At 37.1% G+C, this 16,831-nt stretch overlaps 1 protein-coding gene across 5 annotated transcripts in view; it reads left to right on the top strand.

Moving 5' to 3' along the window:
* Nucleotides 1-16,831, top strand: part of HELZ (helicase with zinc finger) — a 91,562-nt gene that overhangs the window by 11,242 nt on the left and 63,489 nt on the right. For 3 of the 5 annotated variants that reach the window (XM_040582008.1, XM_040582009.1, XM_040582010.1), the window contains exons 2-7: nt 6,275-6,502; nt 8,311-8,347; nt 11,708-11,832; nt 14,331-14,387; nt 15,255-15,303; nt 15,733-15,808. In XM_040582008.1, the coding sequence (XP_040437942.1) occupies nt 6,293-6,502; nt 8,311-8,347; nt 11,708-11,832; nt 14,331-14,387; nt 15,255-15,303; nt 15,733-15,808 (554 nt within the window). In that variant the 5' untranslated portion in view covers nt 6,275-6,292. The remainder of the gene's footprint in view (nt 1-6,274; nt 6,503-8,310; nt 8,348-11,707; nt 11,833-14,330; nt 14,388-15,254; nt 15,304-15,732; nt 15,809-16,831) is intronic. The other 2 variants (XM_040582012.1, XM_040582011.1) reach the window with 2 other exon arrangements.

A 16,831-nucleotide genomic window follows, 5' to 3' on the forward strand; every position in this document is an offset into this window, starting at 1 on the left:
TCTTAAAATAAAAAGAAGCAAAAGCAGCTTTCTTGTCATTCTTTTCTGCACCCTGCGCATGAAAGGTGCACCATCCTTTTTCTTGCTGTTTTGTTAAGCCTTTCACATTGGTATAGTGCACTATTATTATCTACTCTCATTTTATTAAATTATTTCTGAGTGTGGGATTATTTATGACATGTATGTTGTGACACTAGGAAAGTGTATTTTTCCTGTGTATGTCTGAAAGTGACTTCTGTATTTTGTGCAGCTGTGTTTTATTCCTTCCTAGAGGCTTGAATAAAATGTTTTTTTGTCTTAAGGTGAAGATAAGTTTATTTTCCTCACCTATAGTGATAAAATAAATATTTAATTTTATTTTGCTAATCTAAAGGTATGTGAGTGGTGTTGTGGAGTACTACAAAAACAATTACTTAACATCTGGGGGTGCAAGCGTGCCTTAAGATGGGATCACTAGAGATGGCAGAGGAACTGTATAATATGATTTAACATTAGATAGATATATTATTCCCTATTTTAGTATGTGGATGGACAAACGCAGTTTTATTTGCTGTCTTGATAGTTGAATTTCAGTGACCCATCATTTTAAACTATAACATTGGCATTTTCACAGTAGCTAAAATTTTACTGTGTGGTGTACTGAAGGTATGGTAATTAATGCAGATTATTAAATGAACCCAGATCTCTCCATACCTGTGTAAATTAAAGTGTCTTTTCGGTCTTTTCCTGATAATTTTGAGTGAGAGGGAGCTAGAAGACTCTTCAGTCACAGGGATTATGTCTGTACCAACTTTCTGACTCCCTAAATGCTAATTTTCTGTATTATGGAAACAGCAAATTTCTGAGGCCATCGTATGTGAATAGCTTACATCTCAATTTTACCAGTAACAAACTTCAGAAAGCCATGCGATGTGTACTGCTGGTGTCTATAGTCTAAAAAGTTTGGGAACTCGGCTTTACTGAAACCTGGAAAGTACTGGATGGATCCTTGAGCAAATGAATGCAGTTTATGGCTTTTATCATTATGGGCAAGAAGAATAAATTGATGAGTGATATTTTGGTACAGTGCTGTCTTTCTCACTGGGTAGATGGCAGCATGTGGCAGTAATTGGTGGGGTAACTGATGTCTTGGTATCAGTAAGAGGCTGAATTATAACTTACCCTTTTCCTGGGTGGACTTAGAAGTCTGGGTTTTGTTATCTGTCTTGTTACACATTTTTTATAAAACTTTGCAGCATCTTTGAGACCCATTTGACTTCTGTGAAATTCAGTTCTAATTGACTTGAAGTTCAAAAGTTACTGGGGAAGGACAGAGCAACCAGCCTCAAAAATAAACCTAGTAGATTTCTTCTTGCCTCTTAAAAGGAATTGCTGGGAAGTTACGATAAAACAGCTGTCTCTTCTTGACTTCCTACCTGAGCATGTTTAAAACTTCTGTCCAGGTTGGTGGCCAGCTTTTCCAATTTGTGAGAAGGGCTGGAAAATCACCAAGGGTTTGGGAACGCAGCACGGTCACCACACGTGTTTCCTTAGAGAGGGGCAGAACGAGTTGAATTCCTGCCCTGCTTTCTCTGAGCCTGTGCCAGCTTGACCGCGGTAGGGAATGGAAGAGCAAACCCTTCCTACCCGCTCCTTTCCCGCAATACAGCGGGCTGCTAACAGGAGGACACAGCTGAACAGCTTTGGCAAGGAATATTTGGGTGCTTATTTCTCTCAGCAGAACTGTTTGAAGGGTTATGGGTTATAATGGGAGGCAGCTGGAGAGGCTCTTCCCCTGCATGTTCCCCATGGCAATGGGTCTCATTCATTGGCTTCGGTTTGCAAATCCCAGGATGTGGCTCTTGAAGTATATTCAATTGACAGTAAATTCCTACCAGTCTCACTGTAGGACTGCAAGTTGAACATCATTGCTTTAGCATAAATCTTTACAAGAGATGTTAATGCCTGGTTAAAATATGTAAATATTTACTGACTTGTCTACTGTTTGTCAGCTTGGCATGCGAGACCTCCGATCTGATCCTTCTGTCTTGGCAGACATTGGGAATTTTGCCAAGAACATTAATAGGAACAGCATTGTGCCCTCTAATCTGTTTGTTTATGAAGTACACGAGAGTTATCTGGCTAGATGCTTTACAGTGAATTGAAAAAGCATCTGTTTGAAAATTTTTAGGAACTGTCGCATACTTTAACTTATCATTATCTTAATGTATGGACCCTTTGATTCCATAAAATACATTGGTAAGCTGTGAAGCATGAAAGTGCACAGTCATGAGTTAAACTGCTTTGAAACACTAAAATTTTAGTTCATGGTGTTCTCTCCTCCTACACTGATTTTTAGCTTGAAGTTGGCTCATCAGACTGTGGAGTAGTTCTTCCAAAGCCTCCTGTGCACCAAGCAGGCGTAGTGTTTGCTTGAAAATAAATGACTGTGTAGATCACATTGTTTATCGCTTTTCCTCCTCAAGCTGTCCCTTCTGCCTTTCCCAACCCCCTCTGCAGTTCTGGAGGGGAAATATGCAGTTTTATTTGGAGATTACTCTTTTCACGTTTGTTTATAGAATCCCTTTGGAAAGAAGGCAAAATACTCATTAGGAATATTGAGCCTGAAAATCATTAGTTGTAGGGGAGGAAAAAAAAGTCCCTCACAGTTCATTGAAAAAAAAATACCCAGTTTAAGTTATACCAGTTGGAGCTAACCAGGTCTTTTAAATAGTATTTTGAGGAAGCTAAGCTGAGCACCACTTGACCTTCAAAGAAATGTAAGATCAGTACGTTTTCTTCTGCTTAAAAGGCAGGAGTTTTTTGGAGGTACAAACAGTAATGCCAGGATTAGATTTCTGGATTAGCCAGCGAGGAAGAGTTGTGTAAACTTCTGCCTGTGCTCTAGTCACCATGATGTTTACTGTCGTATCAGGTGGGATTCACAGGCACTGTGTTTAAATGGTTTACTTGAGTGCATACATCGGGAGCCTTTCTGTAGGCAGCGGTGCTGCTGTGAGACGATTCAAAGCTAAGAAATGCTTTATAAATGCTGATAATAAAAGTTCTGTTGATACGACATTGTGCCTCTATTTCTTATGTCCGCCCACCTATTTCAGATGTGTAACTTCAATGCCTGTGTATTGTTTCTTCAAAATTTTGAAGACGTATTAAACTTTGCCGTTAGAATAAATTGTTACTCAGATTTGAATTTGGAACTCTTTCGGCATGCAGCTCTCCAGGTCATTTTGAGAAAATGAATAATCCTGACATTTGTTCTGTTACATGCTTAGTATTTTAATTTCGGTTTTACAGACAGAAGAAGTGAAGTGCATATGCAGTTTGCTCAGTTTTGCAAACAGAATTGGCAACATTACACTGACCTTGTGACACTTAAGTTTTCAATTCTAATCTGCAATAATTTATACTCATGGAGTGAATGTAGAAATTCCAGTTTTACACATGAAATTTTTAAAAAATATACATTTATAGAACTCAAAATAAATTTCTTTTGACAAGTGTCTCCTTTCCTTGGCTGTTAAAATATTAACTGTTCTGAAATAATTTTACACACGGGTAGGTCAGGTACTACAGTAGACTGGATTTTAAGAAAGCATGGTTGTAACCCACATAGTCTAGTCTCAGTTGCTAATTTGGGCACAGCTCAGGGGACCAAAACTAGGAGCATGGGTTTTTAAAGAGTCAGCAGGAAGAGCCAGGTGCCTCCAAGGAACAGTTGAGAGGATCTGGATTGGAATCTGAAGTAGATGGTGCAAATACCCAATAAACGTGCATGTTTGTGTCTGCACTTACGGGTATAAATGGAATTGAAATTAAATCTGAGAGCCTGAGTGTATAATTTTCTGTATGTTGTCCACATACTAGTTGTCTATGTTACGATTAGATTGTTTTAAAAACAAATTACACTGCAGCAGCTCCTTATCTATCATTGTCCCATGCACTGTGACTTCAGTGGTTTTTTTAAATTACATTGTGAAATGCTGATAGTATGACTCAGTTTAGCCGGGTAGCCAAACAGCCTGGTCCTGACATCTCTTGGCTCCACTTAATCCACAGGTTTTTGCTTAGGGTCAGTTATGTCCTCTGAATTGCCCTCTTCAGTTTTCAAGTCGACCAAAGAAATTGTGTGGCCTTTGCAGTACCGTAGGCCACTGCTGGGCATGGAAAATCCAGCTTCTCCTGAAACAGCCAAGGTCAATATGTATCAAACCAGCATAAGATAATGGATAAGTAACATGTTTTTCTTTTACGTGGTGCCATGTTGGAGAAGGGTTCGATAACCCAGTTTTCCCGACGCCTGTCAGTTATGCTGGTCAGGTCAGTTAGGATGGGATCTGTGTATAATCAGTTTTGGGAATAAACACAGAAGCTTTGATCAGACTTTTGGTCAAAGGAATTTTGGTTGTATGTCAGCCAGGAAGTGAGGAAACCGGCAGCACAGCAGAGTTCATGAAATCCTCTTTTCAGTCCCTTAGGGGAAAACAGAGTGTACATGAGAAAAACATCAATTAACTATTGAAGCAGATCCTAGATTTGTAAAATGGACCATGGCCTAAAATGTTAGTGAGATGGAAATGAGTGTAATTTTTAGTTATATCTAGAAAGGATCCTTGCATAAACAGCTTAAGAATACCTGACATTTATATGATTGAAAATATGTGCTTAAGTGATCCAGCTGAGTGTCTTTAATGGAATTATTCCATGAATGAATTTACTCCTATGTATGGAAATGCATAACCTACTTGCCTGTTCCTGTTCTGATTGAAACTGGGGACTTATTTTTAATAGAAAAAGAAATTACCTGCATGAATCGGGTAATATTTTGCAAGGTCATTCTTAAGTATCACAGAAAGAGACACATGTCACAGATTTGTATCAGGATAACTGCAAAATACTGATACTTGTGTTCCTTCATTTTTGGGAAGATACATTTTGTACATAAGATTTTTTTATATGAATGTTGTAAAAGAGAAGGTGGCTTAAGTCAAAATTGTCTTGAAAAATCAGTCTTCCTTTATGTTTCTATATCAATATTGAAAATCAAATTTTAAGAATGGAAGGGAACACATAGAGCACTGTGTCGCATAACATATGGAAAGTATGGTTTACATTTCTACCGTGTATTTGCTTACATGGGTGTTAATGAGAGAAGCGGGTTAGCAAATTATTTTTCATACAAAGAAAATACATTTATTTGACCTTCAATTAACTTCTTGAAGGTACATTACCTTAGTTTGGTTAAAAAGCTAAGCATAAAGGAAGTTTTTTAGCAGTGAATTTTTAAAACGGGCTACAGATAGTTATTTGAGACAATTGTAATAGTTGATATATAGTCATAAATATTGATAGTGTGCTGTTTGCTAAAAATGAAAGTGAGAATTATATTTTTCCTTCTTTCAGTTATCAGAACACATTTTTGTCAGTGTCAAGTCTGCTTTAAAGTACAGTGTCTCTAGGGATATGTATCATATATTTAAATATTACGTCAAAGGATAATGTAGTCAGATTACAGAAGTGCTTTGCTTTTCTGCGGGTGGTGTAGATAGTGGATAACCGTTTGTCTCAGTTTACTGGCAGATAATGTTGTCTGTCTTGCATACAGATTTTTATCACGACTGTTTCAACCCTCCCCAATATTTGCTTTAAAATTATTTAAGAAATTCTGCACAAAGGTGTTGGTGTGCAGCGGTATCTAGACTTTCTGAGGCATGAATGGAAGTAGCCCAGCTGGAGGAAGAGACAAGTGGTTTGCTGTTGACCTCCACTTCTTTCTTGTACATCTTTGTCCTTCCCTGTTGTGCTTCACCCAGCCAGAGCGAGCGACTCTGTCCCCTGAGTGTAGGTGAGAAGTGTTTTGAAGGGAAAGGTGTCTTGGAGTGAATGGCTGCAGGCTTGGAGAAGGGGCAGTTGGTGGATGAGTTGTGTTACTTCCAAAGCAAAGATCATGTTGCCAGCAAAGACCCAAAAGCCTCTATGTAGCCAAGTGCCTAAATCCATGCTGACTTTAAAATTCGAAAGCGCTACTTATATTCTTAAAATCAGTCACAGGCTTAAATACCTTCTTGAATTAGAATCGAAACAGAGTTGGGAGCGCTGGAGAAAAGACTGGGAAGAGGTTAGTTGGTGAGAAAGCTCGGGATAGGAAACGCAGATGGCACAGAAGGAAGGGGATGTGGTACTGCACCTTGAGATGGGAATGGAAGTTGGTTGGCAAATTGTCACTGCCATTATGCAGCTAACCAACATTTTATCATCCCCTCTGCCCCCACTCTAGGATTTCTGTCCCTGAGTCATGGCAGACAGAAGACCAGAGAAGTCATGTGAACAAGCATGTGAATCTCTTAAGCAGCAGGATTATGAAGTGGCAGTGAAGCATTGCACAGAGGCTCTCCTTTCCCTCAGCCAGTACCCCCCAGCTCACCTCCCGGAGGCATGCCAGGCAGAAATCGACCGCATCAAAATCGAGACTCTTCTGTATAGAATTGCTTCCTTTTTACAACTTGTGAGTGTGACTCTTTAATAGTACCTAGTGAACTGGAAAGCACAATCAAGTATCTTGTACCATCAAGTTTTGAATAAGTTTCAGCGTTTTCCTGTGATTGGCATGTTGCTTTGCCACAGCATCTCTCTTGCTAAAGCATGTATGAGGCTTCTGTCTTGTAGTTTTCTCTGATCTGTTTATTTTTCAGGATTGGGACCTCTTAAGTAGTTTGGGTCTGAATCACAGTGCTCTAAAAGAATGAAGAAAAATACTTAAAAAAAATAATAAAAAATTCCAGGAAGGCAAACTGTCTGGTTTTAGGGTATTAGGTTTGTACAGTTATGCTGAATTACATACCAAATTACCTGACCTTTAAAAAGCTTGAAATTAAGCTAGCAAATCTAAATATTTAAAAAACCAATGTTATGAAATAGCAGAATTCAGGTAGCTGGTTCTTACCTGATTTAGCTCCGTTAGCATAGGCCTAACATTAATCTTTTAATACTTGATCATATACTAGTTCTTCACTGCTAAGCTAGAGCATATCTGGTGAAAGATGTAACTTTACGACTCTGGCAGATTTTTAATGGAAATGTGAAAACTGGGGTCTTGGTAAAGGTTTGTAAATGCAACGAAGAGACATAACCCTGAATTATAGGTGATCCCATTGCAAATTTGTGTCCTTCCTTTAAAGCATCACAGATGTGCAGTTCCTTAAAGGAAAGGACATTACAATGCTTAACAATAAACCTATAATCTGCTTAATGAACCTCCATTTTTCTGTATTTCTGGAAATGTTATTAACAGATATACAGGGGTCTTGTCCACCCCAAATCTTCATGTATTGGGTATGAACAATTTCATCTCAAGTGGAAAAAGTTTGGCCAAGTTGTAAGACCTTGCTGCACAGCTTTAAGATAAACCTTGCCCATCAGATTAGGGAGCATTTTTAAGCATTCTTTAAATAGGGAGCTGAATTGGACTACTCTGTGTGCAAAACAAGAATTGGGAAACTTCTTAAATTAAGAGGTGACTATCTTATGGCTCTTCAGGGGAAGAGATTCAGAAATAACTGAAGTTGTTTTGTTTTTTTAGTTTAATGGAAGTTGTTTTGTTACAGACCTGACTCCTCAAAATTATTTACATAGGCCAATATGCAGAGAGGTGCTTAGCAGTATTTAATATGTTCCTGACATTGATGCTATTGCAAATCCTGTGAGACACCTCTCTGGATATTCATCATAGTAAATTATTGCAGTAAGTCTTCAGGGGCTCTGGAAAAATACTTGTAATCAAAACCTTCCTATTAAAGGCTTGAATTACATAGATACTTGAAGGTTTATAATTTTTTAAAAAAGTAAAGGAAAAAAAATCCTAATTGTCCTCCTTGTTTTGCTAAAAAAAGTGATTTTTAACATCACCAGTGTTAAGACAGTGCAAGATAAAATACATACCTTACAAATTTCAACAGTACCATGTTAGTGCAAGTGTAAAAACAATTACAGTGGCTAGAATAGGAAGTTATGTTTTTGTATTTTTTCCGAGATGTTGTGAGCCACATACAAACACATATAAAATATACACCTTTGCCCATTCATTTTCCTCTTTTAAAATGTCAGTTTGCTGAGAAATTTGAGAAAAAGTCAGCATTCTAAGAATCAATAATATTATATTTGACATGTGACTGGTGTTTTTTACATTTTCCACCCAGGAAAAGATGAGGTGTAACGGATTCTGAAAAGTTTTAAGAGACTTGTAACTCAAGCATGTAGTTGTTTATGCTAACTGGAATAATGCTATTTTTAAACTTTTCATGTTTTACCTTTCAGAAAAAGTATGGGCAAGCAGATGAAGACTGTAGGCATGGTATGCTTATTTCTTTTTTTTATTATAGTGTTATAAATTGCAGTCAGTTGTCTGAATTTTTAAAACTGATGCCCAGATTTGTTAGTTTGCTAACAATGTGGTTTTTTTTTTTTTTTCCTGGTTAAAACTATGTATCTACTTGATAATACTTTTTCTACTTTTTCTGTTTTGAGAGCTCTCACTATTTGGTAACTCACACTCAAGTACCAGAACTCAAATGCATGTCTTCGGCACTGCGGTGCTATTTGCCTAATAGATATTTCAGTATACAAATGTAGGATGAATTGATAGCGTTAGGATTCTTGTGAAGATAAAGACAGCTGATAGTTCTGTCTTTCTTCCTAGGGACAGGGAGGATATTTTGGTTTGCATTTTGGGACTTGATTCAGAGACCGTCAAGATGGTGTACTTACATATATTCCTATTTGTTAAAGCTTCCAAATGTGCATATGTCACATTGAAGTTGAGCCTTTCATGTTTCACTGCCTTGTTCAGTCAGGGTATTTTTAAAGGAATTAACCATCCTTCCTAATGTTCTGTTGTTCATGTATAATGCAAGTGATTCAAAACTCACTGAGAACTCTGCTGCGTTTGGTAAGTGTTGGAACAGAGTTTATCAGTTAGATTTGGAAAGAAAAGGTGGGTAGATCCCACCTTTCAGTTTTTAGTACCTTAACTACTCTTGAATTTGAAAGGAGGTTTCCTCAAACCACAGTTTTGTTACACAGACTGTGTGATACACTATTCTGGCATTCCTGTGCTAGCGATGATAACCTTTAAATTGTTCCTTTCTGGTTTTGTGTGGGTTTTCCTAGTTGTTGTTTTTTTTTTTTTTCTCTTTGCTTGGTTTTTTGTTTTAAATGCATCTGTCTTCACTGATACTCAAGTCATAGTCTGGGGCACTTGTGGGGCTGTGCAGCCTGCTTGTGAAGGTCCATAAAACATAACTAAGAAAAGTGAACTTGCTTTCTGTAGGTGTAAAATTAAGGTTTAACAAATTTGAAAAGGCTGAACATGGCTTAATCAGTACCATTCTTAAAATACTCTGGATTTTTTTTTAAAGCTGCTTCTTTTAACTGTTGCTACATGCCAAGGGTGTAATATTCTGACAAACCTTACAGTTGTCTTTCATGATGGCAAATAAAAGGAAGAGAGACACATACGGAAAGATGAATGATGGTTAAAGGAGGTAGGAGGGAGAATGCAGTTTAATGAATAATATTCTCATTGATGACATCTGATGGGTTCGTCATAGGGTTAGATGGGTGACGTTCATCTTCAAAACTTTTATTGGCATATGTGTCAGTTACAAGTATCTCAAAGAAATGGTCATGTTAACTGTTTTTCTTCCTTTTGCTGGATGGGCATAGAAGTGGGTGGAATAGAAGCGCTGATCTCTACTTTTTTTTTTTTAATTAAGTAGAGAAAACAGCTTTCAAATGTATATTAGTAACAAGGAAATAGCATCCAATTTAACGTTAATTTTCTTATTTCATGCCATTATGTTCTGCAAATATTATTTCCAGATAATTTTTCACCTTATTACTGCCATATTTAAGTGTGTCTGTATATAAAATGCTGTGTGTGTGTATATATTTGTATATACCCACCCACCAATTTTTTTGAATATATGAATGAACTATTTGGTTGTGGTTGCCTATGATGTGCTGTTATCAACAGTAGCCCAGCATCTGACAGTTTATGATCCTGAAAGGTTTTAGGTTTGAAATATCCTTGGGAAGAAACAACCCTGGTGTGGACTACCTGATACTCACGCTTCCTTGATACAATTTTTTTTTTTAATAGGCAAAAGTTTTATTCAAGCTGCTGTTCTGTCTTTTTACAAGACTTGACATGTTGCATACCTGTGACAGTGTTTTATTTTAACCTGAATGATAAGTACATTTTGAAGTAGCTGGAAAAATAGATGTTCTTTATAGTATGCTGCTTGCACTGTTACAAGGAATGATGATAACTTACAATCTCTTAAATGTTTCCACAAACCTTTACCAAAAGGTACTGGTTAATGTGTTGAAACTTTTATGTGCAACTGTATGTTTTAGCTTGGTGATACTATACAGTTAATAATATAAAATGTCATAATTGGACATCTAATCTTTGAGGTTAAAATAGCAAACTGTCAGACATGTTAAAGCTATTTCTGGTGCTGCTGCTTCTGGTTTGGGAAGTAAAGCTCTATTTTTGGAAATGCGGTCAGTATCATCGGAGTGGTGAATTCAGACTAATCTTTGAGGCACTTTATAAAGAGGATTTAGTTACCTTTTGGTTTTGAAGAGATGTCTAGGTTTTTTTATGGAAGAGATCCTAGGGTTTTTTATGTAAATGTTCTGTGGGACTGTTTTTTTTTTGCTTCAGTCTTTAATGCAATTTCTGTTAATCATGTGAATGTCTGTTGAGTGAGGAGTTTTGATTTGTTATTTTAAAATGTAATCCTGAAGTTGTGATCAATGTAAAATTCCTGTTAGTACTAACAGGAGCTGTTTGCATCTGCGTGAGTAGCAGTATAAACACAGATGTTGATGTTGCCTGCAATAACAGTAATATATATTAAAATTTTGTAATTTTAAACAACTGTCCAGCCTTCTCTTCAACTCATATGCTTAGCTTACTAGCTTTTTAGTCACTCTGGCATTTCGTTTTCTGGACAGGTAATATATATGATTAAGTGTTACTCCTGCTTGTCTGAAGCACGTCTATATTGTGAAATAAGTCCTTTCACTATTGGAAGTGTCAATGAAAGTGTCTGTTTGGCTAGCTATCTGATCCAGTGCTAGAAAGCATTAGGAAAGGTTTCTGTTACATGGAGCCTGTAAATTTCTGGACTCAAACAATCGTTCCTATATCCTGCACTTTACAGCCTAAGTGAATAAAAGCCCTTTTAAAGTAGCAGGAATTGACCGTGAGGAGGTTAGCTATATTTGGAAACGACAGGGCATGCTTTTTGTGAGCATGAATGGATCTTCCTGAGCATGTTTGTGTTACTGCGAGGTTGTTGGTTGCTATTTTTTTTTATCCTTTCTGTGAAGAGGAGGTCCTTTGTGTCTGTGTCAGATATTTGAATTTACCATTCCCGTATTTGTCTATTTTAGCATGTAAACATCACAAACCTTTTTTGAGCTCATGTACAGCATTTTTTAGATGGTGGGAGACAAGTTTCAAGTTAGTGTTAGACAAGAACAAGTAATACTTCCTTTACATCCAAGACTTGTCTTTCCAAGAAGCCATGGATTCAACCCAGGTTTCAGACTTTATTTTCATGTTAAAGGTGAAGGAAAACTGTATATAGCTTATTTAAATGTATGCTGTGATGAAGCTAATAGTTGCTGATTTGTGTTGCAGTGCTGGGAGAGGGGCTGGCCAAGGGAGATGGATCTTTCCGTGCAGTGCTCTGCTGCATGCATCTTAAAGGGAAGCTGCAAATTGTGTCTAATGTTCTTTCCAAATCACTGATGGGTGAATCACTGGTAAGTGGCTTTGCTGCAGTCTGCATAATATAAAAAGTAGTTTTGTATTTCCTTTTTAAAAAATGTGTTTAATAACAAACTTCTGAACATATGTTTGACTGGCAGGTTACAACAAAAAATATTTGTATGAAAAAGACAAAGATAAGTATACGTTATCAGGATACCTAGGTTGTTGCCTTACCAGTGTTTCAGAGTTGTTATGATTGTGCAAAGTTTTTTTGTTGTTGGCTCTGAATCCTCAGGGAATGCAAAATAATTTCCATACTTGTGTGATTGGCTAGGAAAAAATAAAGTAAGCAAAAGCTTGAGATTTACATTGAAATTGCACCTGATACCATTTTGTATGTACTTCAGGAGGTTTAGCCATTAAAGGAGAAAAATTATTGATAGGACTTTTAAATAACTGGCCCATGATAAGTTGTAAGACAGCATGAAAAACTTTTCAGAAAAAAAAAAAAAAAAGCTTTACATTTCAAGACAAAGATAAAGATTTGAGTTCAAAGCTGCTATTTTTACCCTTGACCTGTCAAAACTTTTAAAGATGCTTTTAACTCCATACATGTAAGTAACTGTTTTGGCTCTTATGTGACTACTCATATGGGGAAGATTAGGGACATATGTAAGTCTCCAAAGGATAGTTTCCTTTTTATTTCAGTAGTCTAGAATAAACAGCACACAGTTCATCACCGTGAACTGCTGGTGATGCTAAATCCAGAGACATGGTCATAGCACAGAGAAAAAGTTCTGGTCAGACCATGAGGAACTTGTAAGTGACATCAGAAACTGTCGTAGGAGAGTTACCTTGAAATTGGATAATGTCTCCTATGTCTTGGTGCTTAACTTAATCAGTAGGTTGTTTTTAGTAGGGAGTTCTGTTTGTTTGTCTGGTATATATCCTGAATTCCCTCCCCCCCTGCCATTGGTTATTTTTATGTAAAGAAAAGGTTTTTTTCTTTGTCTGGCTGGTGTTTTCTAACAAAAAAATGTTTCATTGAAAAATTCCTGGTGAGGTTGAAGGAAACTTGCCTTTAGGAAAAATTAGTAAAATAGTCAAAAGCTCCTTATCGCAGGAAACGTACAGTGCCCTTAGTCTGAGCTATTGTTGTGCAAATAGAGGTGCCTTCATATATAATTCCAGAGTGTTGTACCAAAGCAGAGTTTGAGAGATTTTTACAAGCTTTAGGTTATTAGACACAGTTGTTTTCAGTAGGAATAAAAATCAGCAACTGATTTACTGACTTTTGCAATTGTCTAAGAGAAGAAATGAAACAAAGTTTTGGACTTAATTTATTGAAGAGTTAGAATCCATCCAGTTTCCTCCCCAGTGACTTAAGAGAATGATTCTTGGTAAAAAATTTTGTGCTCTAATATGTTTAAGCTCAACAGGTTCAGTTTGTAGCCTTCTACTGAAGAAGTGAAAAATCATTTTGAAAAAAGCCTAAGTGTGGGGATTCTTGAGTGTCTTTTCAGCAGAGAGAGTAATTTCTGCTGCTTAGTAGCACAGTCAAAATGTGGAGGAGTCGTAACAAATGTAGTAGCACTTAATTAAATTTCTCAAGAGATTATTGAAAGAAAAACCACAGGTCTTGGTTCCTTTAATCAAAGTTTTGACTTAAATGACTGTGAAACGGTTACTTAGCTATATATTTCAGATAAACTTAACTTTGAAAGAGTGTTACTTCAGATGTACTTGAATATGCAGTTATTTTTAGTTACATGGCTAATCTTTGCTTTTTAGTGAAAACTCAAAAATTATTACGTAGTCTACATCAGAGGAGTTATGAAATTGTAGAAATTGGTAAGCTGTAAAGTAGATTCTTAAGAAGAAATGAATCCGTCAATGCAACAGCAGTGCAAGTTTATTATATTAATTCCTTTAGAGCCAAAGTGTTTCAGTAACCGTAGCATATGGTTCACTGTAGCGCTTTTCATCAGTAGCTTGCAAAGTGCTCTGTGAAGACAGTCAGTCTCACAGGCCCCATTTTGCAGATGGGAAACTGAGGCGTGGAGAGGTGAAGGGACTTGCCTAATGTCACCCAGCAGTCCAGTAGCCAAGCTGATAACAGAGCACGGATCTCCTGAGTCCTTGTCCGTTGGGCTGTGCTGCCTCTGTGGCTACTGTGCATGTAGAGTACTGTTCTGGAGGATAGCAATCAATAAACTTTATAGCTATTAATATTTATCTTGAATGGCAGCCAAACTTCATAAGAAGTTTTTTTCCCCCAAGCTGTGCTATGTACACTGCTCTCCTGCTTTGTCCTGTATTGATACTTGCTGTAAGTCTAGTGCTAGTTTTGGCCAGTGAATTCCCTTTTTCACCCTGATGTTTGCTTTGGTGTTACGTAGTCTCTGTCATTTAAAATTGCACCTTGTAAGTCAAACTCATTTTTCCTTCTTGCCCTTCTCCTTGGTGGTGGTGTGGGGGGAGAAATGAATTTGGTGGTTTGATGCCTGTGAAGGATTATGTGTTTGATGTATTAATATTATTTCTCCCCCAGAACGGGATGGTAACTAAGGATCTGACACGACTGAAAACACTTCTTGCTGAAACAGAGGTAATAATGAGCATATTATTGGGAAAATAATGAGCAGTACCTGAAACAGCTGAAAGGCTTGTTTTCATGTGTCCCAGGAGATCCGGGCTCACCGTGAACATACTGGTTCAGACATCGTTATTGCCAGTGGTCTGTTGGTCTTTACCACCTACCTATTCAGGAGCCTTTCATCACAATCTTGCATGATGTATGAGAAAATAGAGGAAGATGCTAATAGGTCGTTGACTCTTGAAGTAGCAAGTAGAAAGAATTCAAAGTGGTTAGATCTGTATTACTTAATTATTTATTATATTTTTCTCTGTTGGAAATGATTCTGAAGTAATAAATGTGTCTTAAGAAATTGGTTAACAAATGTAAATGCCTTCTCAGTTACCTTTTTTTGTATTAGAGGTTAATTTGTCCCGTCTGTTGATTAAATTGCTACTTCTTTCTTTTCCCTCTTTTTTTCTTCTCTTTCCCCTTACGCTTTGTCATTGATTTGGGCTTTATTTTTAATGTAGATTCAAAGCTCAATGACATCTCAATACAGTTCAGACCTTTGGCCTTTTAAAAACTTCACTGCAGTTCACAGTAAAACTATCACAGAAAAAGATGGAATTTGGTCTTGTAAAAATGTCTAAAATTTTCTTCTAACAATGAGTGGACTCGGTGTTTCTGGCAGAATTCCTTTTATCAACGTCTGTATTCCAGTTGTTAGGTTAATATGAAATTCATGTTTGTAACTGGAAGTGTTTTCAGAGTGGTAATTAATATTTTTGTATTGGTTGTTCTAAACCATATTTTGACAGCAAAGAAGCTAAAGCATTTCTTGTTGATGAAATTGTTTTGTGTTCCTTTATAACTGTGGGTTTTTTCATATAATTGTAGGCAGCTGGTAAAGTACCATCAGGATATCATGTAGAAGATTTAGAAGAAGGTATGTAACTCAATTATAAAGCTACTTGATTTCACAGTCAGAAGACTTGGGTTCTGCTCAGTGCTCAGCACTGCATAGTAGTCAGAAAGCAAAAAAGGGGCTTGACTATTGTGATGAGCCCTGGGAAATGTGGTAGAATTATATCCTTATTGACTGAATTTGGAGGCAGAACTTCTGTTCATTGGTCAAAGCACTGTATCAGAGCCTGATCCGTTCTGCATATTTTTTGAAACTTGCCTCCATAACCTTTGGACCTTTGTTTCAAATAAATTTGATAGGGATTAAAAATTAATTTTTGGTGGGTAATTTTGCTTGTGTACAAATACACTTTGGTTTGATGTTTAGAGATGTGGTTCCTTGGACAGCTACTGCCAGACTCAGAAAAACTTGGCAATTACAAAAATAATCTATGGTTTGACTACTCTGCAGGGTCCCGGGATGGCTGGCAGTTCCGCCCTCCACCCAGGGGAGTCACAAGCAGTGAAGAATATACACTATGTAAAAGGTAAAGTCAGTGCTTTATATCAACATTCTCCAAGGGATCATAATGTTTCCTCTTTTATTTAGCTGCTGACAGAACGATTAAAAGGTCAGCAAAATGAAGGTACTTGTTAGAACAGGAGTTGATTCGTTCACAGATTTTTAGAAGGGTCAGTTTATCCAGAAGCACTTGCATTTATAAATTTTCTAATTTGTATAATTTCAAAGATGTGAAAAATTCCCACAGGCAACAGTGTTAGCAAACTGAAGCACAGTGAGGTGTGCTTTGACATCAGACAGGGTGTGCATGCCTTCAGCTGAATGGGCTTTGTTGATAGATGAGCTTTGTCTCCAGATAAAAGAAATGTTTATGGAATTTCTGTCCAGATCTCATTATTTCCATTTTGTGTGAGCTCAGGTACACAGAGGTGCATTGCCTTGCTGAAGATCCGATGGCTTGTATTGGAGTTTCTCTTCCTTGTCTTTTCCAGTCATCTAGTCAGTATTGCCTGTAGTTTGTGCTGTTAATCATCATTACTTAAGTCAAACTGTATTAATATAAATGGGGAGGAACCAGCATCATGCATTTGATTCTCCCATATATGTAACTGATGCAAATAAATTATTTTGGAAGTGCAAGCAGGAATCTGACCTTTTTAAATTACACAACTGAATTGCTGAATTTAGGCTGCTTTTGGCATGATTTTCTAGCGATGCCAAATCTTGGCAGCTGTTGTTGACTTTTATTGTATCTGGTGCGTATTCAGCAATTTTTAAAAAGCAGATTTTTACAGATTTTTAGCGATGATTTTATGTTGAGCAACATCTGTACCATGCTTCCAACTATTGCTCTGAAACATTTTTTCCACTAAAGCTGTAATTAGCTTTATGCCCACTGTTAACTCTTACAGTGAGGAGGATATGCCTTAATCAGCAAATCCATATGAACAGTATCATTCTGACCATGGACTAAAGATTTTAGCTCCTTATGAGGAGGCAGTTACAGGTACTGAATATGAATTTTTGAAGCTGCAGTTTATTTTTCCCC

This window comes from Falco naumanni, chromosome 1, assembly GCF_017639655.2.
Source record: "Falco naumanni isolate bFalNau1 chromosome 1, bFalNau1.pat, whole genome shotgun sequence".
Classification (NCBI taxonomy): Eukaryota; Metazoa; Chordata; class Aves; order Falconiformes; family Falconidae; genus Falco; species Falco naumanni.